We start from the raw sequence: 23546 nt of genomic DNA, 5'->3' as shown, positions 1-23546 counted from the left end.
TTGCTGATTTCGTTGGGGAATGGGCCTTTAACACGCTCTGTGTTAGTTTCCTATTGGCACATACTGAGTGACTATACACAGATGTGTTTCCTTTTTTTTTTTTAAGATTCATTTATGCATTTCATTTACTTGAAAGACACAGTGACAGAGAAGAGGATAGATGGAGAGAGAAAGACCTTCCATCGGCTGGTTCACTCCCCCAAGGGCTGAAGCTGGGCCAGGCAGAAACCAGGAGCCTGGAACTCCATCTGGGTCTCCCATGTGGGTGGCAAGGGCCCAAGCACTTGGGCCACCTTTTACTACAGGGAACTGGATCAGAAGTGGAGCTGCTGGGACTCCAACTGGCACTCTGATATGAGATGCCGGCATCTCAGGTGGTGCTTAACCACACTATACCGTGCCAGCCCCACAATGTGTTTTTCCATAGTTCTGGAGAATAGTAATCCAAAGTGAGTCTTAGAGGCCAAAACCATGGTGTCCCTGGACTTGATTCCTCTTGGAGCATCTGAAGGATCCATCTGCTTCCCTGTTTCGGCCTCTGAAGGCACCAGCGTTCCTGGGCTCCCAGCCCCAAATCACATCCCCCTCTTCCCTCCACCTCCCTCAGCAGGCATATCCCCTTCCTCATTGACCTCCTTGCCTCCCCTTTGTAAGGACCTCTGATGACATTTAGTGCCCATTCAAGATAATCCAGAGTAATATCCCCACCTCAGGAGCCTTGAGCACATGAAGATAATGTTCACAGGTCTGGGAACGAGGACTTAGATGAATCTCTCGGGAGTAGAATTCCATCGGCCACACTCAGCTGGCGCATATTTTGAAATCTGTGGCTTGGGCCCAAGAGCAGAGTGCTATATTCTGGTTGCCCAGAGAACCCCTTGAAGAGCTTTGTAAACAAGCTGGGCCTTGCCCAGTTCATCATCTGAGACCTGGCTTTGGGATCAGAAACTTCTCAGGAACTTCAGCTGACTCAGGAGGATCTCAGCGGCAGGTCCTGCTGTACCCTCTGCAGAAAACCTCCCCAAAATCATTGGCCATTTGAGCAGGTGAAATGTATCTTAAAGGGAATATCTACCCATCCAAGGGTGGGGGACCTTTTTTTTCTGCTAAAAGCCATTTGGATATTTATAACATCACTTATGGACCTACAAAATTACCAACTTCAAAATGAGCCTGCTATAAATTATTGAATTTCCAGTCCAGCCTGTGGCTGCCTTGGCAGGGCCAGACCAAATGATTTCATGGGCCAGACGTTCCCCACCCTTGCATTAGACTAAATAGTCAAACAAAAGCCATGGGTGTTCCAAGCCCCCAGTCCTGCAGGCCTGTCTGAGGACATAGAGCATCGAGGGTGAGTTGACAGCGGCTGCCTCAAGCAACAGTCCAAGCAGCCCGGGGCTGAGATTCCATCAGGGTTGGTTTCTTCTGAGCCATCGCCCCGTGGTTCATCCACAGCTGTGTTCCCCATGCATCTTCCCACGGTCTTCCCTCTGCGCTCCATCTCTTGAGAACACCAGGTACACTGGATTACGCCTGTCCCAGTGATCTCCTTCATCCTTCAGCTTTGCTCCATTAAATAAGACCCTGCCTCCAGAGACAGTCACATGCTGAGATTTCAGCATGGGATTTCAGGGGGAACACAGTCTAGCCCATGACCTTGACTTAATAGGGTGACTTATAGAGAGGGGTGTCTTCAGAGAAGAGCCACCAGCTGTCCTTGTGGATTCCACGGTAGGTGTCAGACAGGCCTCCCAGGCTGAGACATGTGGCCACTCTCTTCCCATGTAGCTGTGCTTCTGGGATTTGGCAAGGCCCTGGGAAACCTCAGAGCCCCGTTGCTCCCAAAAGACAGGTTCCATCTGCTGCTCTCGCCAGACTTACTAGGGGCAGCCAGAGCTGAAGGACAGCCTTTCTCAGATCAGGGACGGTGACCGCTCCATTTCTGGCTCTGACCTAGTTCTAAGCTGGAAACGATGAAAGGCAGCTCTTCTCTTTGTGTGAGCTGTCCTCAGCTGCTCAGGCTTACAGTGTTGGGAGTGCTGGGTTCCTTAAGGCAGTGTGTGCCTTAAAGAGATGCTGAATAGTTCCTGAGATTAAATAGGGTTGACGAAGTCTCTTGGAGCCAGGTACCAGGACAAAGCGACGTGGGGTAAGGTTAGTGGATGCCATTTCAGCCTCGTAAGAAGAAACTACTCTGGCCAGGTAAGCCAACCTTTGGATAAAATCACTGTCCCAGAGAGGAAATCAAACCCTTTGATCTTATTAAGGAAGTGAGCTTGGTGGTCTGATCATGGAGGAATGTGGGATGAACCACTAGCTTTTAAGATGTTGCAATGGCCTCGATGGACCTGGAGGTCCCCATTTCAGAAGTTTCTTGGGGCAGGCATTGGGGTATAGCAAGATGCCACCTGCAATGCCTACATCTCACATTGGAGCACTAGTTCAAGTCCTGGCTGCTTCACTTCCAATTCAGCTCCCTACTAATGCACCTGGGAACACAGCAGAATATGGCTTAAGTTTTTGGGAGACCTGGATGGAGTTGTTGGCTCCTGGATTCAACCTGGCCCAGCCCCGGCCATTGCAGGCATTTGGGAATGAACCAATGGAAGGAAGATCTCTCCTTCTGTGTCCCTTCTCTCCCTCCCTGTCACTCTGCCTTTTTTTTTTTTTTTTAAGATTTTATTTATTTATTTGAAAGGTAGAGTTATAGACAGTGAGAGGGAGAGACAGAGAGAAAGGTCTTCCATCTGCTGGTTCACTCCCCAGTTGGCCACAATGGCCGGAGCTGCGCCAATCTGAAGCCAGGAGCCAGGAGCTTCTTCCAGGTCTCCCACGTGGGTGCAGGGGCCCAAGCACCTGAGCCATTTACTGCTTTTCCAGGCCACAGCAGAGAGCTGGATTGGAAGAGGAGCAACTGGGACTAGAACTGGTGCCCATTTGGGATGCTGGCACTGCAGGCGGAGGGTTAACCTACTGCGCCATGGCGCCGACCCCTGTCACTCTGCCTTTCACATAAGAAAATACATCTTTAAAAAACAAGAATTTTCTCCTGTGTAATGAAGAAGTCCTAGCTGAGCAGTAATTCCCCCCTGGGCCTTGAGCACTCTTCCTAGGCAGTCAGGGACTGATGTGGCCTAGGACTGATGTCGACAAGGTCTTGTCATTGTTTCCTAAATGAGGTTGTCAGTTTAGAGTCTCCCTCCACTCTGCGATGGATCACTCAGATACTCAGAGACCCTGTCAAGACTTTCTCTGTCACTTTGGTCAAGAACTTGATCTCTCTGAACATCAATTTCCTCATAACATGGAGGGAATAAGGCTTTTCTAATAAGATGTCGCGAAGGACTCTAGGGGCTATCAGGATAAAGCACATCATGGTCGTTAGGCCTCAAACACCTGAGAGCCTATCACAGCCCTGCTGCCTGTGATTTGATCTTGGATAAGTTTCTTAATGTTTGATCTCTTAATTCATTTGTAAAGTAGGTATAATACCACAGGGCTTGTCTTACAGGGTGGTTGTGATGTTCAAATGAAGTACTGCTACAAAAGCACTGAGCACAGAACCTGTAATTTAGACTTAAAGTTTGGGTGCTGCATTCCAATTGTACTTTGCTGTAGGGCCAGCAGGTGGAGACATTGGCCATATCTTGGCACTACTGGCCTCCATCTTAGAGGTCCCTGGTATGGCAGTGCTTAATTGCTTTGTTTGTGTCCCTTGCAAGATGTGTTTCCATAAACAACTAGACACAGCTGGGTGACTGGATGGACTTGCCTGCAGATCATTCCTGTGCCAGAAACAGATCCTGGCCTGGGTAGCTCTCTTGTCTTGCTCTCATGGCTGATACTATACATTGTTTTTTGAATGCCAAGATGCCAGCCACCTAATATAGAGTCATCATGCACCCAGCTTAATGTGAACTGAAGCTTAGGGCTTCTGCAGGTGAACCCAGGGATGGAATTTCAACAGGACCCTGGTTAGGATTAATTAAGTACTGCTGCCATGCTGCACTAGCTCATGTAAGGGAGTGGGTATTGCAAAACAAAGGTTTACTTTGTGTATATGAGAGTACTTAAATAAAACATTTGGAAAATGGATTTAAAGGATAGGTGTATGCCGGTGTCAAGCTCCACCCCCATCCCAATGGGATTCGCTGCTCCTGCTTCCCTGCCCGCCCTCCAGCAAAGCTTTAAAAGGACTTGTTCCTGAACACGTGGCTCTCTCTAGCCTCCTCCTCTGGTCTCTCTCGTTTCTGCTCCTATCTCTTCTCTGTTCTTTCTCCTGCTCGCTCTCTCTTCTCTCTGCTCTCTCTCTTCTCTCCTCACTAGCTCCTCTCCTCTCTTTCTCTTACACTCTCCTCTCTCTTCTCCTTCCTCACCCCTTCCCTCCAGTCTGCTGGGTTTTCCCCAATAAACCCTTTCCCTTTAAAAAAAAAAAAAAGGATAGGTATATGGGGCAGCTATTATGGCACAGCGATTAAGCTGCCTCTTGGGTTACCGGAATCCCATATCAGAGGGCTTGTATTCAAATCCTGCCTCTGCTTCTGATCCAGCTCCTGCGACTGTGTCCCCTGGGAGGCAACACTGATGGCTCAAGTACTTGGGTCCCTACTGCCCACACAGAGACCTAGATGGAGACCCGGCTGCTGTCAGGACCTGCCCTGGCTGTTGTGGACATTTGGAGAGTGAAGCAGCAGAAGGAAGACCTCTCTCTGCCTCTCTTTCTGTCATTCTTTTCAAATAAATAAAATTTAAAAGTTTTTTTTTTTTTTTTTGACAGGCAGAGTTAGACAGTGAGAGAGAGACAGAGAGAAAAGTCTTCCTTTTTCTGTTGGTTCACCCCCCAAGTGGCCGCTATGGCCGACGCCTTGCAGCCGATGCGCTGTGCTGATCCAAAGCCAGGAGCCAGGTGATTCCTCCTGGTCTCCCATGTGGGTGCAGGGCCCAAGGACCTGGGCCATCCTCCACTGCACTCCCGGGCCACAGCAGAGAGCTGGACTGGAAGAGGGGCAACCGGGACAGAACCAGTGCCCCAATCAGTACTAGAACCCAGGGTGCCGATGCTGCAGGTGGAGGATTAGCCTAGTGAGCCAAGGCGCTAGCCCCAAAAGTGTTTTTAAAAAGTTTACTTTCATGTAAAAAAAAAAAATCTGCAGTCTGTAAACAAAGGATCTTCAAAGAGTTCATGGAAGACACCCATTACCAAAAAATTATGTATGGATTTCATTTTTTTTGCACCAGAATAAACTTGTCTTTTAATTCTGTTTTTCCATGAGCTTTTGAAGTGGTCTTGTTTGACCCTGAGGTCTAGAATCTGCCCTGGAGAACGTCCAGACACAGTCAGGTCACTGTGGTAATAATCCAGAAACCAAAGTTTTTATGAATAGCTGAATTCCCCAGAGGATAGGCTGACAGCCATTTCAGAAGCCTCAGTTCATTTCTTTGGCCCGGGGTCAGGACATGGGCCATGATCTCTGATGCCTACGACATACATAAAAGGAAAGAAAAAAATGGATAAACCAGGGTAGAGGAAGGGTTTGCACTGTATAAAAATAGTGTGAAATTTTTGGAAATTTGTGTCAAACTAGCATGATTTAAACATATTGATGTGAGTGAACTGTTGATTTGGAAACAAATATTGGTTAGTCTTTACCTGTAAAGTTAAGTAGACGTAAAATATGTTGCTTGTTGTGGTTTCAGTAATGTACCACAAGGTGGCACTAATGACAAAAATTGCATTTGTCACAAGACAATGCTGAGGGAAACTAGCAGATTTCTTCAATAAAACCTCACCAAGGTGCCGTTATTTTCTTATTTTGTTGATTTTTTTCTTTAATCATAAAACTGATGGCCAGGGAGGTAACCATTTTTAACATGCTGATACAAACCAATGTGTATTTATAGCAAATATGTTGTTTGATACATTATTTAACCTCTGACATTTTTTCCTCAATAAGGCACATATTTTTCTTTAAAAAAAAAAAATTGAAAGGCAGAGTTACAGAGAGGCAGAGGCAGAGAGAGAGATCTTGCATCCACTGGTTCACTCCCTAAATGGCCTCAAGAGCTGGAGCTAGGCTAATCTGGAGCCAGGAGCCTGTAGCTTCTTCTAGGTCTCCCATGTGGGTGCAGGGGCCCAAGCACTTGGGCCATCCTTTGCTGCTTTCCCAGGCCATAGCAGAGAGCTGGGTTGGAAATGGAGCAGCCGGGACTCAAACCGGCACTCATATGGTATGCGGGCACTGCAGGTGGCAGCTTTTCCCTCTACGCACAACGCCAGCCCCTCCACATATACTTTCTAGAAATTTTACTTAAGTGACAATAGATTTGCAGTCATTGCAATGAAAAAAAGTGCTGTGGTCACTTTTTGTTGGGTTTTCAGTACAATATAGTATCTTCAGCTGGCAGCTGACTGTTCTAACACTTTTCCTCCTTTAGGTAATAGCAGCCTAGGGAGATTTTCATTGTGACTTCAGCTACTTAGTTTTTAGTTTTCACAGTTGAGCTAGTATTTATCTTTGTAATTGCTCTTGTTTGTGTTCCCTAGTCATCCAATTAGATTAGCCCTTAGAGGGTAGTACTGGAATTCTTACCTTGTCTGAGGACAGGACTTTGAAGATGACCTCTATCTATACTTGAACTTGAAATAAATTTAGAACTACTTTTGAATTCCTTATGTTTACATAATATAAATATATGAATTTTCTGTTTGCTCTATATATTTACTGTATATAAATATGAAGTTACGAATATATATGAATGATGGCTTAATTTGGTAAATTTACATGAAGCTAACTTCCAGTGTCTTCTGCCTGCATATTCTTCCAGTTCTATGTTCTCTGGTTCTTGTGGCACATGAAAGGGAATCTTTTGTGGGTTTTTGTTTGTTTGTTTGTTTGTTTTTGTTTTTTTGTTTTTGACAGGCAGAGTGGACAGTGAGAGAGAGAGACAGAGAGAAAGGTCTTCCTTTGCCGTTGGTTCACCCTCCAATGGCCACCACGGCCAGCGCGCTGTGGCCGGTGCACTGCGCTGATCCGAAGGCAGGAGCCAGGTGCTTCTCCTGGTCTCCCATGCGGGTGCAGGGCCCAAACACTTGGGCCATCCTCCACTGCCTTCCCGGACCATAGCAGAGAGCTGGCCTGGAAGAGGGGCAACTGGGACAGAATCCGGAGCCCCGACCGGGACTAGAACCCAGTGTGCCGGTGCCGCTAGGCAGAGGATTAGCCTGTTGAGTCACGGCGCCGGCCCTCTTGTGTTTTTATTAGATGGAGAAATGAGAAGAAACCATAACTATATGGATTTACCTAATATTTTATATGCCACAGGTCCTATGAACATTCTCTCTTCTGTAGTCCATTTTAAAATCAGAAAATGCTTTCCTACAACCATGTTTGCTTACTTTTAGGTTTGATTTTCTAACTTAAGCTAGTTCAAGTACCTTTCTGTGACTATTTGTAATTTAAACGTAAATAAATGCACTATTGTCTAAAAAACATGACCTGTATTTTATTTCTGTAATACTGATGACTTTTAAATGGTTGTTGGGTTTTATTTTCCCCACTATTTTTCAGATTTTTAAACCACCTAGGGCTTAGCAGGAATGGAGGATACACAAGATATTAGTAAATATTTTTAGTAATTATTTTAATAAAATATTAGTAAATGTAAGTAAATATATGCTTAAAATAATTATTTTTCTGGGGCCAGTGCTGTGTTATAGTGGGTTAAGCTGCTACGTGCAGTGCCGCATCCCATATGGGCGCCGGTTCAAGTCCTGGCTGCTCCACTCCCAATCCAGCTCTCTGCTGTGGCCTGGGAAAGCAATAAAAGATGGCCCTGGTCCTTGGGCCCCTGCACCCCATGGGAGACCTGGAAGAAGCTCCTGGCTCCTGGCTTTGGATTGGCTCAGCTCCAGCCATTGCGGGCAACTAGGGAGTGAACCAGCGGATGGAAGACCTCTCTCCGTCTGCCTCTCCTCTCTCTCTATGCAACTCTGATTTTTAAATAAATAAATAAAATATTTTTTAAAAAAATAATGATTTTCTTTCTAATGAAAAGTGACCAAATATGATCATCCTTTTTTTCTTTCCCTCTTTTTCTCCCTTAGATTGGAATAATTGGTGGAACAGGCCTGGATGATCCAGAAATTTTAGAAGGAAGAACTGAAAAATATGTGGATACTCCATTTGGCAAGGTCAGTGCCCACTTAGTGGAGCCATGTTAGCTTTTCCACTTCTTGCTGGCTTCATTTTTCAGTCAAAAAAAAAAAAAAATCCTTTTGTCTTAGAAGCCCAGGGCTTGCTGCTGCAAGAGAAAGCCCAGAAGGGGAGCCAGGAGCCATGAACTTGGGTTGCGCCAGCTCAGATGGTGTCCATCAGGACGCCTCAGACTTCGCTTCTGAGAGCGTGGCTTTTCAGTGTGTTGCTCAATTTGTGTTGCTTGAAGGCAAGCACTCACTTCAGACATAGCAACTGTGCATTCAAATCAGCCTCTCATTTGGGGCCGGTAGGTCACACCACACTGATTTAGGGGACAAGCTGATGACTAATAGGATGAGGTCTCAGCAGCATCTGTGAGCGAGCCCTGTCCCAAAGGAGGATTGCCTTGGGGATCCAGAAACCGCTGACAGTTGAATGCTTGACTGCACTGGGAGTAAAATACCCGTCCTTTTCTGGAGAGGCTGCTTGTTCTCTGAGCCAGTGTGTCCCCAGCCAAGGCGGGGGTAAGGGGGTCTATCGTCTCCTGATTCCATGGGACTGCTCCCAAATGCTGTAGTCTCTCTCATCCTCCTGTGACCACCTCCACATCTGAGCGTCCCGACCAAACCCTCTTTAGCTAAGCTCTTAGACTGGCCTCTCGTCTTCCATGTCTTACCATCATCTTGGTACACTGCTTAGCTTTGTGTTTTCTTAACCCCTTAGATCCTAAGGGCCTTTCCTTTTATTACCTCCGGCCATTCCTTGGCCATCTCAGGCTTGCTCAACACAAGCAGAAAGCTCCAGTGAGTGCCAGGACAGTGGCCTCTCTCCTTTCTGCCTTTCACTCACACCTGTTGGTACACCTGTTGGTGCACCTGCCACATCAGAATTTGACCACTCTCCCATCAGAGTCCCCTGGGACACGTGCTACACATAGATTTTACTAAATGGCACTGCACAGACACCCTAGACTGTGTGCAGAGTCCAAGAGTCCTGTGAATCTCTATGCCTTGTAGAGGGCTCAGGAAACAGAAAGATGTTATCAATCAACACTAGACTTTTTTAAGCAATAGAATCAAGCTGCAGGTTTCTGTAAGTCCCGCTGTGATTGAATAGTTCAAACAGTAGTATTTTTAATTGTTTCAATACATTTTACACTCACTGACTTCTAATGTTGTCCTTTCATGCAGCCATCCGATGCCTTAATTTTGGGGAAAATAAAAAATGTTGATTGCGTCCTCCTTGCCAGGTAAGATATTTTAAGCTGTTTGAGTGTCACTACTAAATGACAGTATGAACTTAAAATCTGGAAGGAGTAACAAAGCAGGTGTGCATTTCCAGCTGTTAGTGGAGTCCAAGCATCATAGTCACCTTCATTTACCGCATTTGGTCTAGGAGTCAGTTACGCTCATTTTGGGATTACTCATCTCGCACATGCCACCCCATTAGGTTGGACAGTGGATCTTTTGACTAAAACTAGAATTCTGGTTTCATTTCTAGCTGTTTCTTTTCCTTTTAGTTATGAAGATAAGCAGTGAATACTCCACTCGTGACCCCTTAGGTAGCAGAGGTTGTCCCTCTGGGGAGTGGGCTTAGGCCCCTGAAGTGGGTCACTCGTGGTGTCCACATCTTCATTTCCTTGACAAAGTTAGTGTTGTCCCATGCTATAGAGGAGGCAAATCTTTTTGATCACACAGTTGAAAATCAAACTACAAGTTTTAGTCTTCTGTGCCACAATTTAACAGCTTAAAAGAACACATGTTATCTCAGCTTCTTTGAGTCAGGAGACTGGCACAGCTTAGCTGGGTTTTCACACAAGGTGTGTTCATGGCTGTGTTGTGGAGCTTGAGGTCTGTGTTCAGGCTTCCGTGCTTGTTGGCAGAATTCACTTCCTCATTAGCAGTAGGATTGAGGACTTCGGCTCCTGAGATGGTCCACACTCTGTGCCCCGTGGCCCTCTCTGAGTGCCTGTTAGCAGGGTGCAGCCCAATTGTGCCAGTGACTTCCATCCCCTCTGCTGTGTTCTGATGGTTAGAAGCAAGTCACAGGTCCACCACAGCTGGGGAGGCGATTGTACAGGACACGAAAACGGGGAATGTACTATAGTCTGTCTGCCATTCTACATTTGCAAAATGGAAATATCCACTCAGAATCCAGAGAAATGGAAGTGTAGTTTTAAGCAGCTACCTGGGAGGATTTTGGGCAGCCTCTTTTGTTGGTCTTTGGTCATTCCTGGAGAATCACTCAACTGTTTCCAGGCTTTAGGAAGAGATGTTTGGTAGTGTGGCCCTGTGGCAAGAGTTTTTGACTTTGGAACTAAAATGTGTTTGGCCCTAACAACTCTGACCTGCAGATTTCTTTTGCAAATGTAATTAGCCTTTTAGAGAGCAGCCTCAGAGAAACACACTTCCTGGGTGCTCATCGTCCCCATCCATAAACTTGGGTGGCAACTCTGATAGGCTCTGTTTATCTGCAGTTAAGATGTTTCTAGCAATTATGTTTTGGTCATCAGAAGAGACATTAAAGTTTCCTTTAAAATATGAACACAGGATGATAGCTAGAGATATTTAATAACAACCCCTTGTAGAACATTACTGAACTGTCCGTTTTACAGATTAAAGAAAATTGGGCTCCAGTCTTTTTTTCCTAAGTGTATGTTGAAGTGTTAATACTAAACATGTGTGCATATGTAAATATACATGTATGTTTATTACTATAATTATGCTGTATACAATTTTCACTGTTGTCAGAATTAAGAAGTGAAGTTTTTTTAAATGCACAAAACACATTCACATTTTTAAGCAAATGACAAAAGACCCAGTTCACATTGCTTTTTTTAGCTTCACATACTTAGACTGAAAATTGCAGTTTTTGTGTTCTTACCACATGAAAAACAGGTGTATGAGGAATTTAAAAAAAAAAAAAAGCTCTTAATCATCATGATACAAAATACGATTTTTTATTTTTCTGCATTACCACATATAAAAGACTTGACTGTGAACACTGTCTTTCTGTGGTAGAATCTTACATGGTTATTGTAGTTTTTCAAGGAACCCAGAGTAATTTTAGGTTTCTAAGAAAGACTGCCTACACAGATGTCATGTTATACATGTAAATTTTTTAAAAATAATTTTAGAAATTGGGTTCCCTTTCCTGGCTGTTTACCAGCGTTCCTTTAGGGGTGTGTGTGTGTGTGCATGCTTACATGTTCCCAATGCCCAAACACATTCTTTCATCTGACAGATTAAACTGCTCACACGGCAGATCCTGGTCTAGGGGCCAACAAGGAAGACAGACCGGGGCATCACCCTTAGGCTGATTGTAGCGAGAACTATGCGCACTGCAGGACAGTGCACTGCTGGAGATGCCGAAGGATGCTAGAAGGAAACTCAGTTTAGGGGCCAGGGAAGTGAGCCAGAGGCAGTGATCCTAGGAAGTTCCTCCCCGAGGACATCACTGTGGAGCAGAGGTCTGAGCAGGAGTGATGCGGATGAGCAGCCGAAAGCTCACTTAGCAGTGAGCCCAAGCTAAGTGAGGAGATGGGTGAAGGTAGAGCTGGGGTTGCCTTGGTAGGCTGGGTTCAGGGAATGGTGTTTGGGTTTTATTTGAAGTAGGAAGTAAGTCATGGGTGGGTGGGTGTGTGAGTCTGCTCAGGCTGTCATAACAGCAAAGCAGGTGGGTGGCTTAGATAACACAAGTTTATTTCCTCAAAGTTTTGGGGCTAGAAGTCTGAGATCAGGGTGCTGGAGTGATTGGTTTCTTCAGAGAACTGGGAGGGAAGGCTCTCTTCCAGGCCCCTCTTTGGCTTGTGGGTGACCTTCTTCTCCCTGTGTCTTCGTGTCCTTTTCCCTCTGTGCATGATTGGGTCCAGATTTCTTCTTACAACACCTCTCACATTGGAAGAGGCCCCACCCTGATGACCTTGTTTTGCCTGGTTGTCTCTTTAAAGTACTTCATTTTGAATATGGCCACATTCTGAGGAATGGAGGGGTTAGCCCTTCCATGTCAGAATTTTGGTGGGACCCAATTCAGCACATAACAGGAGCCAAGAGTGAGGTGATCCTTTCTTGCACAAAACCTGGCAATGTCATGCTAAACAATTGAGAATTAAAATATTTTAAATGTTTTCATTAACTTATTTGGGTGATAAGAGAAAAGGGAATGGAGAGATGCAACTGGGAACTTAAACTTTGTTTCTGTTGTATTGTTGTCTTCACTGGTGCCCCTGTTTTCTATGAAATGGTACACGTGAGACCAGATGCTCACTCTGGGGTGTTTGTATCCCTCAGGGTAGATGGGGAATATACCTTCCTGGAGCATGAATTCTAAGTTATTACCCACACTTGGAAAAATAAATATAAAGGATGTAAAGATGGCCTGCACTTTACAACCAAATAGTTGGGGTTTACAGTTGTCTGTTACCCAGTGGTTTCTCACTCGCCCTCTGCCAGTAAAAGCACTTTGGTGGAAAGAGCTGGAAAACACTGCTGTAAATGAATTTCCTTTCTTAACGGTTCAAATGCCCTTGTCTATCCTTTTCCCTTTTCTCTCTTAGGCATGGGAGGCAGCACACCATCATGCCTTCCAAAGTCAACTACCAGGCAAACATCTGGGCTTTGAAAGAGGAGGGTTGTACACATGTCATAGTGACCACAGCTTGTGGCTCCTTGAGGGAGGAGATTCAGCCCGGCGATATCGTCATTATTGATCAGTTCATCGACAGGTGAGCAACCTTGTGAAACACTTCAGGGTCTGGTTGCTCGTTCCCAGCTCAAATGGATGATATGTGAGAACTGGAAGAAGAAAGGGAGGGCAGGGCCACAGACTGGCTTAAAATTTTTTCTTGTGGGAGTTTCTGTTTTATTTCTTTTTAATTGACAAATAATAATTTTACATATTTCTGGGGTAAAGTGATATTTGGTATATGTACACATTGAATAATGATAAATCACTAGTGAACATATCACTACATATTATCATTTTTTGGTGGTGAGAACACTTGATTTCTACTTTCCTATTCACTATAAACACCATGCTGTACAGAATATAACTAAGAAAATTACTCCTCTTGTCCTACTGAAATTTTTTCTCCTTTGACAAACATCCCTGATGTCCCCATCCCCCAGCCTCAGATAACTGCTGTTTAACTCTCTACTTCTGTAAGCTAGTCTTTTATATTAGTACACAGGTCAATGAGGTCATGCACCGTTTATCTTTCTGTATCTGCTTTATTGCATTTAGCATTGTGTCCTCTGATTTCATCTGTGCTGTCACCAGTGAAAGACTTTTCTTCTTTTTTGTGGGTGAATAGTGTTCCATGGTGGATAGTACCACTTTTTGATTATCCGTTCATCCCGTGATGGACACTTAGTTTGATTCTATATCTTGACTATTGTGACAAGTATGGCAGTGAACCTGAGAATGTACATCTCTTCAGCGTACTTATTTCAATTCCACTGGATATGAACTTCATAGTATGATTGTCAGATCACATGATAAATCTGTTTTTGTGAACCTGCATTCTGTTTTCCAAAAATGACTACATTCCAACTAACAGTATATACTGTTTCTGCATCTTTGTTCTCTCTCATCTTTTTAATAAATTTACATTTCTCTGGTAATTCATTATGTTGAGCATTTTTGTTCTACATAGTTATTGGCCATTTGTAGGTCATCTTTTGAGAAGTGTCTATCCAGGTTCTTTGCCCAGTTTTTAATTGGGTTATTTTTTTTCCTTGCCACTAAGTTGTTTGAATTCCTTATATATTTTGGATATTAACCCCTTAACAGATATACAGTTTGTAAATATTTTCTCCCAGTCTGTAGGTTGTCTTTTCATATTGTGGAAGTTTTTAAATATATACACAATGGAAAAATAATCAAGAACTGTCATATGCCAGATTCCCAGCTTCAATATTTATCAATTCATTGCAGTCTGTAACTTTAAAGAAATCTTTTTTTTAAAAAAATTAATATCTCCTTAGTATTAGATGTGAATATCTAGATAGTACTCTCATTTTCTCTATTGTCTTGCAGACTTTGTTTTATTATAGTTGACTATTCAGACAAAGGTGCAAGGAAAGTGCAACTTGTTGCAAACTTGTTCACATGCATACTTAATAACCCTGAGAGTCCAAAGGTTTCCACCCTCTTTCCTTTGCTTTCTTCTTGTCCTGTAGCTTCTCCCTACATTCTGGATTTTACTGGTTATATCCTTAACTGTCCCAGTGTCTTACCCTGTCCCTCATGCTTGCTTTAGACTGGCAGTTAGCTCTGGGGGCCTGAGAATCGGGTTTGAATTCTTAGCGAGAATTCTCTTTCTTCATTATATCAGGAAATACTTCATATCCAGTTGTTTCTTCACAACTTTAACATTAAGTGGGTGTTTCAGGTGCTAGGAGTGTTTTGTTATACAAAGAACTTATTCTCCCAAAAAAATCGAATAATAATGGACAGCCAGGTTCCTGGGCTTTTCTTTTCTTTTCTTTTCTTTTTTTTTTTTTTGGCACTTAGAAGTAGTTTAAGAAATCACAAAGGAAATATTAGGACCACCCCTTCCCCCATTCCTGGTAGAAATAACCACTTCCCAGGGTGCTGTTGGTGGAGACTGAGCCTCTTGGACCAGAAGGGAGGAGTAGCACAAGCAAGCCATTTGCCTCCACCACAACCCCCGTCCTGTTACCCTGTCACCTTGGTCCATCCTGCTCCTCCCACCCAGGAGGCTGTCCTGCCTGTGCTGCCGTAGGAGAGGAAACTATGCAGTCTGGTTCTGTGTTCAATCCAGTTCTGTGTGTTCTGCCTTCCAAAGAGAGGGAGAGGTCTTCCATCGGCTGCTTTACTCCCCAAGTGGCCACAACAGCTGGAGCTGAGCCGATTCAAAGCCAGGAGCTTCTTCTGGGTCTCCTATGTGGGTGCAGGGGCCCAACATCTGCTTTCCTAGGCGCATTAGCAGGGAACTGGATCAGAAGTGGAGCAGCCAAGACTTGAACTGGCACCCACATGGGATGCCAGTGCTTCAGGCAGAGACTTCACCTACGCCACAGCGCTGGCCCCCAGAAGCATTTTTGACTGCTGACTAAATGAAACTGTTAGGTCAAACTATATGAAATTGCCCATTCTGTAGGTCAGTCATGGTTGAGCACTGGTATTTTCATGTGATTCCTTCTGATAAATAAAAAGAGATTAAAGTCATCACATACCTCTCACTCTACCTTTTATCTATTTGTTATCTGTCTTTTCCTCTAGAATAGAAGCCATGTGAGGGTGTATTTGCAGTTTCTCCCCAACACCCACAACAGTGGTTTTTGAACCATTGAACATAGTCGTTTGAAGAGAGGGACAGGCAGGAGTTTGGTTAGGAAATGTTTTGATTGAAATCTCTATGGCTGTCCAAGTCCATGTGTTTAGAGGTAATGACTTAAGAAAATGATTGTAATCTGACTGCTTTATAAAGCAGAATATAAAACTCCACATTCAGAATGGTCCAGATTTATAAGATACTAAGATGATACTGGAAAGAAAAGTCTATCTTGGGTACAGAGTCTGGGATTAATTTGTTACTTACGTGGTAGAACTGTACATTGTTGCCTTTCCTAAAACTTTTCTCCAGTGGTAAATACAGATACTTCATACACTGCCACTTTTAAGAACATAGTTAGGCCCAGAAGCTCAGAAAAGAACTGGTGTTGCTATCAGATCTAGTTTCATTCTGACTTGGCACCTCTTAGCCATGTAGCTTTAAGATCCTCTGGTGCCTGTTTTCTTTCTGTGAGCCATGAGGATAATCTGCCTCCTCATGAAAGCCTTTTCTTAGATCCAGCGTGTTACCTGCTCAATAGCTAGGTACCGTTACCAAGAGTATGGGCACAGTGGCTGTATAAGCAAAGATCTACCGAAAGGAAGATCCCTCCTGGTGTGGAATTCAGGGTGAAATCTCAATTTTTGTATGAATCCCATATTTCAGTGATAACATTGTAGAAACATTAGGTTACATAAGATTTTAAAGATCATTTTACCTGTTGCTCTTCTATCTTTTTAATGTGGCCACTAGGAATTTTAAAATTATGTATGTGGCTCCTGTCATTTTGCTATTAGATGGCATTTTTTTTTTTAAGATTTATTTATTTATTTGAAAGTCAGACTTACACAGAGATAGGTGAGGCAGAGAGAGAGAGAGAAAGAGAGGTCTTCCATCTGCTGTTTCACACCACAGATGGCTGCAACAGCTGGAGCTGTGTCTATCCGAAGCTAGGAGCCAGGAGTTTCCTCCAGGTCTCCCACTTGGGTACAGGGGCCCAAGAACTTGGGCCATATTCTACTGCTTTACCAGGCCATAGCAGAGAGCTGGATCAGAAGTGGAACAGCCAGGACTCAAACCAGCGCCCATATAGGATGCCTGCACTGCAGGCGGCAGCTTTACCTGCTACACCACAGCGCTGCCCCCTTGAATAGCATCTTCCAGGTTATCTTTCCCTTGACTGAGCTCCATGGCTTTATGTTAACGAGGCTGGGCATGTGTAAGATTGACAAAGGTGTGTTTGAATTCTCGTAGGAAGAGAATTAGAACTTTTTCACCTCGTGGGTAATGCCCTGTACATATGGTGCTGACAGCACATTACTTTTTTTTCTTTTATGTATTTATTTATTTGAAAGAGTGAGAGAGATCTCCCATCTGCTGGTTTGTTCCCCAGATGGCCACAACAGCTGGGGCAGGGCTAGGACTGGAACTGGCTGAAGCCAGGAGCCAGGAACTTCATTGTGGTCTTGGACTTGGGCTGTCCTCTTCTGCTTTTCCTAGGCCACTGGGAAATCCATGTAACTGGATTGGAAGTGGATCAACCAGGACACTAACAGGGGCCCATATGGGATGCCAACATTGCAAGCGGCAGCTTTACCCACTGTGCTGCAATGCCAGCCCCCACATTTCCTAATGACATGAATCTTGGCATGTGTTGGGGCAGTTGCCTGATACCTCCATTTGGTGCTGTCATAAGGCATGAGTGGTGGACTAGAAGCTGTTCTGTGTGTAACCGGAAGTTGCCAGAGCCATACCCACATCCTCAAATTGTTTGCCGCAATTATAATATTCTACAAAGCTGCCTGGTGGACTTGAGAGCTTCAGGGCACAGGCAGGGGCAGTCACTGAGGAGGTCTCGTCCTGGCTCTGGTCTTGGGCAGATGCCTTCACCTACCTGGCTTTCAGTCCCTGCTTGAGAATGAGGGTTGAATGAACTGCACCATCTCTCAGGGCCCTTTTCCCTGCACTGCCTGTGTGCCTTCTGCAGGGCTGACCTAGAAACACATTGGCCTGTAGCTATAATTTTGCCAGCACATTGTCCCAGAAAAAAGATCTCATCCTAAAGAGGTCTTCTAAAGCTTACAGGGATTCTTTGAATCTGTATGTGAGAAGCTTGGCAGAATTGGAACAGAATAATATGGCGGAAGGAAAGCACACTGCTTTCGGTTCTCACTGTGCCCAGCGTGGGTGGGGTGGGGGCCCAGCCTGTAGTGTCAGCCATGCTCTGCATACCTGAGAGATCATTAAGGCTTAGGAATGAAAGGTGGCTCTGCTCTTTGGGGTTCTTTATAGAAACATTAAATTTCTACTCAATTAAATATACTCTAGAAGGAATCTAAGAAGGCTGGAAGTTCCTTTTTTTTATTTTTTATTTGACAGGTAGAGTTATAGACAGTGAGAGAGAGAGAGAGAGAGAAAGGTCTTCCTTCCGTTGGTTCACTCCCCAAATGGCCGCCACGACCGGTGCTGTGCTGATCAGAAGCCAGGAGTCAGGTGCTTCTTCCTGGTCTCCCCCGCGGGTGCAGGGATCCAAGCACTTGGGCCATCCTCCACTGCCCTCCCGGGCCACAGCAGAGAGCTGGACTGAAAGAGGAGCAACCGGGACTAGAACTGGCGCCCATATGGGATGCAGGCGCCGCAAGCGGAGGATTAACCAAGTGAGCCATGGCGCTGGCCCTGGAAGTTCTTTTAAGAAAATAGGGTTGGGGCCAGCATTATGGTGCCACAGGTTAAACTGTTACTTGTGATACCAGCATCCTATGTTGGACCATCAGTTCAAGTCCTGGATATTCCACTTCAGATCCAACTCCAGCTCCCTGTCAATATGCCTGGGAAGGCAGCAGAATACTTGGGTCTCTTCCACCCACATGGGAGACCCAGTTGGATTTCCAGGCTCTGGTTTCTGCCTGGACTAACCCAAGCCCTGTGCCATCTGGAGAGTGAACCAGCAGATGGCAACTCAGTCATTCTCTCTCTCCTTCTCTATCTCTTCCTCTCTTTCACTCACTTACTCTGCCTTTCAAATCTTTAAAAAATAAATAAATAAAGTTAGAGGTGGGCATTTGGCTCATGGGTTAAGGGGCACTTGGAACGTTCACATCCCACATTAGAATGCTTGGCTCAAGCCCTGACTTTTGTGGGCATTTGGGGAGTGGAGCTCTCTCTGTCTCAAAATGAATGAAAAAGAAATTTAATTAAATTTTTTTAAAAAGAAAGAAAATAGAGCCATTCTTTTCTAAAAAACTTTTTTTTTTTTTTTTGCTCTTTCACACTGCATTCCAACTTGTCAAGACTGAAAAGTCTAGGAATGAGAAAAGGGGAGTCATGAGTGCAGCTGTCCTAGAGAAAGCAGGGCAGCACACCAAGTGGCTAGAGCAGTAGTTCCAAGAATGTTTGGTGTTTGTGGTCAGTCCTTGTGTCTGTCTCTCAAACATGCAAGAAAACATACTAGACATTTGAAGTAAAGATAATCATTTTTTCATTTGTGGTTAAGGCTGCTATGGAAAGCAAAATATTTCTTGATCTAGAACTGAAATGCCACATTCTCCCATTTTTGTAGCAGGTTTCCCAACTCTTGAGCTCTTTGTGTGATGTTGTTTACAAACCAAGCACTAAAGGTAGGAAAATAGGAATTAATACCAAGAACTCACGGGGAGCTTATCCACAGTAGGTGTCGTTAGTGCCTTATGCCTCCTGCTCTGCTGGATTTGGAAAATCCATCATTGCCCTTCCAGAAGGTTTCCATTGTTGGGGCTGGCGTAGTGGATAAAGCCACCATCTGTGATGCCAGCATCCAGTATGGGTGCTGGTTTGTATCCCAGCTGCTCCACTCCAATTTAGCTCCCTGCTAATGGCCTAGGAACAGCAGCAGAAGATGGCCCACACATTGGACACCTGCCATGCCTGTGGGAGACCCAGATGAAGCTCCTGGCTTATGACTTTGGCCTGGCCCAGTTCTGGCCGTTGCAGCCATCTGGGGAGTATACCAGTGGGTGGAAGGAAGATCTCTCTGTCTCTGCTTTCTCTGTAACTGTGACTTTAATATAAATAAATAAAGCTTCAAAATAAATACATATATGTAAAATAAGGTCCCCATTGTCAGAGCCATAATGCATTTGACCTCTGAGGATAGAACATAATTGGGAGTAGAATTTGTTCTACTTTGTGGCAGTCATTAAATAATCCCTTTAAACAGGTAACAGAATTTGACCTGTTAACTGTGCTATGAAAGTTCCCATGCTATTTATACAAGATTCATAATTTTGGGGTTTCTTTTCTATGGTCTCTAACCTTGTATGCACAGGGCATACCTGGCTTACTATGTTCCCTTTAATGAATTAAACCAAGATGTTTTGTAAGTGAGGGGAGAAGAAATGAACTCAAGGAAGTCAAAGTAGATTCCCATTCTCAGAATCTGGCTTTGCCATGTGTAATAGTGACAGCATTCTGAAAGCTCAGCTACTCTCATGGTTCCAGGTAAGGTTTTTAGTTTCTCCATTAAGCTTCACATTTCTGTATTAGTCAGCTTTTTATTACTGTATTTACATAATTAAGGCAGACTGAGTTTGTAAAGACAGGAGGTTCATTTTGGCTCACAGTTCTTGGAGGGGCAAGGTCTTGGGCCCCATCTGGTGATGGCCTTGCTGACAGTGCCTCTGTGTAACAACATCACAGAGCAGGCGCCAGGGAGCATGCATGCCTGCGATCCGTCTGTCCTAAAACCACCAGGATTCAATCCTGGGGGCTCCTCCCTAACAACCTAACCCAATCTAATCACTTTCCAAAGGCCTCACCTCTGAATATTCTAGTTGGGTGAAGCTTTCACTCTCATAGCACGGTGAACACAAGGGAGACAGGTACCCAAACTGTAAGAATGTGTTTTCACCCTGACATCTCCGGGCCTTCTGTGTCTATTTGCTAGTGTCCAGGGAGCAGCTAGGGGAACCACCTTTCAAATTACTTGCTGATTGGTTCTATGGTTACCTCCTCTCTCAGTGGTGACTCATTTCTACAAAAGGCTTTCAAGCTGCAATGTCCTTTAGGCCTAGCAGGATCTGCAATGGATATTTTAAGCAGCCCAGTATTTGTCACACTTTCTCCTGTCTGGCTTAGCAAGAGCCGTGAGGAATCCTAACCAAATCCTAAGGTAAAACTTAGATGAATTCAGAAGGATGGCTGTGTATTTGCCTGGCCTTTGTTCTGGTTTTTCCTGTCAGCCTTGCAGCTCAAGGCCTGACCCCTTTCTAATCCCCACACTCACCTACCTTTTAAAGTTTGACGTGAATGATGCATTAGAAAGTGATGCTTAGGGATGATTTCTAAAAAGAATTTTTGCCACTGGAGGAAAGCAAGACCATTTCCCCCACTACTTGTTTTCTTCACATGAAGAATTTTGCATGAAGCATTTTGTTGTCTCTTCCTGTTTTCCTTGTGTACATGGGCCCTCTATTTCCTAACCTGGTTTTTACCAGATATTTCTACACACTTATTTGGGTGGGAGAACTGATGATGTGGCCTTTCTTTCACCCCAAAGTACTAACTCTCCATGCTGTGCAGGGCACATAGGTAGGCAATACCAGCAGTTTCTGTAGAATTCCTCTTTGCCATCTGTCCTCATTATTATAGGGATTCAGTTCACCATAGTTATGATACAAGTATAAACAGGAATGCCTATATCTGTAAACTGTTTTAAAGATGCCCACATGATGTTATATTAAGTCTAAAACAAGAAAGACCTGGGGCAGATGTCTTAGTGCAGTGGGCTAACTCATCACTTGTAACACAGCATTTCATATCAACGTGCTGGTTTGAGTCCTGGCTGCTCCACTTTGCACCTAGGAAGGCAGTCTTGAGTCCCCGCCACCCATGTTGGAGACCCAGATGGAGTTTCAGGATCCTGGCTTTGGCCTAGCCCAGTACCAGCTGTTGCAGGTTTGGGGAGTGGACCAGCTGAGAGGAGATATTTCCCCCTCTGTGTAATTTTGCCTTTCAAATAAATAAATAAACCGTTAGTATCTACTACAATGTTTGTGTCACTCTCAGAAGTATCTCAAGGTGAAACTGAACATCCCAGTAAGGAAAAAGATGAGATTTCTTTTAAAAAATTTGTATAATTTATTTATTTATTTGAAAGTCAGAGTTACACAGAGGGAGTGACAGAAGTAGAGACATCGTCTATCTGCTGGTTCACTTCTCAGATGGCCTCAACAGCCAACATTGGGCCTATCTGAAGCCAGGAACCAGGAGCTTCTTCCAGGTCTCCCATATGGGTGGCAGGGGCTCAAGTACCTGGGCCATCTTCCACTGCTTTTCCCTGGCCATTAGCCGGAGCTGGATAGAAACGGGAGCAGCTGGGATTCAAACAGGTACCCATATAGGATGCTGGTGCTGCAGGCAGCAGCTTTATCTGCTATGCCACAATGCCAGCCCCAGATGAAATTTCTTTTTAATAGTGTGCTTTATCCTCGAGTGATCACTGACATCATAAATAAGAGTGTCAATTGTTAAATCAACAACAGGAGTCACTGTGCACTTACTCCCCATGTAGGATCTCTGTCCTTAATGTGTTGTACTATGAGAATTAATGATAAAACTAGTCTTCAGGCCAGCGCCGTGGCTTAACAGGCTAATCCTCTGCCTTGCGGCGCCGGCACACTGGGTTCTAGTCCCGGTTGGGGTGCCGGATTCTACCCCGGTTGCCCCTCTTCCAGGTCAGCTCTCTGCTATGGCCCAGGAAGGCAGTGGAGGATGGCCCAAGTGCTTGGGCCCTGCACCCGCATGGGAGACCAGGAGAAGCACCTGGCTCCTGGCTTCGGATCAGCGAGATGCACCAGCTGCAGCGGCCATTGGAGGGTGAACCAACGGCAAAAAGAAAGACCTTTCTCTCTGTCTCTCTCTCTCACTGTCTACTCTGCCTGTCAAAATAAATAAATTTGAGACTCTTTTAAAAAAAAAAAAAACTAGTCTTCAAACAGTACTTTATACTTAGTGTATTTTTGTGGGTGTAAACTGTTGAAATCTTTACTTAGTATAGAGTTGATATTTTGTATATAAAGATAATTAAAAATGAATCTTAATGAAGAATGGGATGGGAAAGTGAGTAGGAGGTGGTGGGCAGGAGTGGGGGTGGGAGGACAGGTATGGAGGGAAGAACAGCTATAATCCAAAAGCTCCACTTATGGAATTTATATTTATTAAATAAAAGCCTTCTATTTAAAAAAAAAAAAAAAGTGGGCTGTATGAGGAATATTTTGCAGGTAGGACCTTTTTTTTTTCTCCAATGGGAAAAATGCAACCAAAGAATGAAGATTGTTGCGAGCAGGGTACGAATCCTAGCGCAGGCGGTTTCTGTAAAATGCGGTTAGCACGTTGGCCTCTTTGCGCGGGCGGCCCCTGGTTAGGTTCTGCTTAAAGAATGCAGTGCAGGAAGCCCCAGCCTGGAAGTGAGGACATCCAGAATTCTTGCCTGGCTCTGCCCCCAAATTCCTTTGTCCCTTGGTGTCCTCATTTGCTAAATGAGGGAGTTGGATTGACTCCTGAGGATTCTGGTGTCCTCCCTCTTCAGATTATTTTTCTGTAACTTATTTTCTTGCTAGAAGAATTGGGAGAGGTCTTGGTGCATTTTTGTGATGCAGTCTTACTCATCAGGAAAGTCCCGCTGTAAACACAGTGCTGAGGGATCAGTTATGTCCGTTTATTTCCCCCTCCCAAAGAGACAGCCCTGTCTTGGGCTTCCCCCATGACGTCATCCTGTAAAGCACTGGCCCCATGGCGGGAGTGTGCTCTGATATCGAGTCTCTCCCCAGTCTCTCCATCTCTTCCGCCAGGGAGTGGGTTCTTTGCTTTTTATTTACTTGAATGACAAAGGAAAAGAGAGAGACAGATCTTTTATCTCTGATTCACTCCTTAAATGCCCTCAACAGTCAGGGCTGAGCCAGGCTGAAACCAGGAGCCCGGAACTCAGTCCAGGTCTTTCATGTGAATGGCAGGAACCCAAGTACTTGAGCATCATCCACTGCCTCCCAGGGTGCACATGAGCAAGAAGCTGGAATTGA

At 44.6% G+C, this 23546-nt stretch overlaps 1 protein-coding gene across 1 annotated transcript in view; it reads left to right on the top strand.

The window, feature by feature from the left end:
- Positions 1-23546, top strand: part of MTAP (methylthioadenosine phosphorylase) — a 53653-nt gene that overhangs the window by 7936 nt on the left and 22171 nt on the right. The window contains exons 2-4 of the mRNA XM_062208131.1: positions 8105-8191; positions 9386-9444; positions 12751-12918. Coding sequence (XP_062064115.1) covers positions 8105-8191; positions 9386-9444; positions 12751-12918 — 314 coding nt within the window. The remainder of the gene's footprint in view (positions 1-8104; positions 8192-9385; positions 9445-12750; positions 12919-23546) is intronic.

This window comes from Lepus europaeus, chromosome 12 (genome assembly GCF_033115175.1).
Source record: "Lepus europaeus isolate LE1 chromosome 12, mLepTim1.pri, whole genome shotgun sequence".
Lineage (NCBI taxonomy): Eukaryota > Metazoa > Chordata > Mammalia > Lagomorpha > Leporidae > Lepus > Lepus europaeus.
Note: the sequence above shows the minus strand (reverse complement) of the source record. Positions and strands in the feature narration are given on the sequence as shown.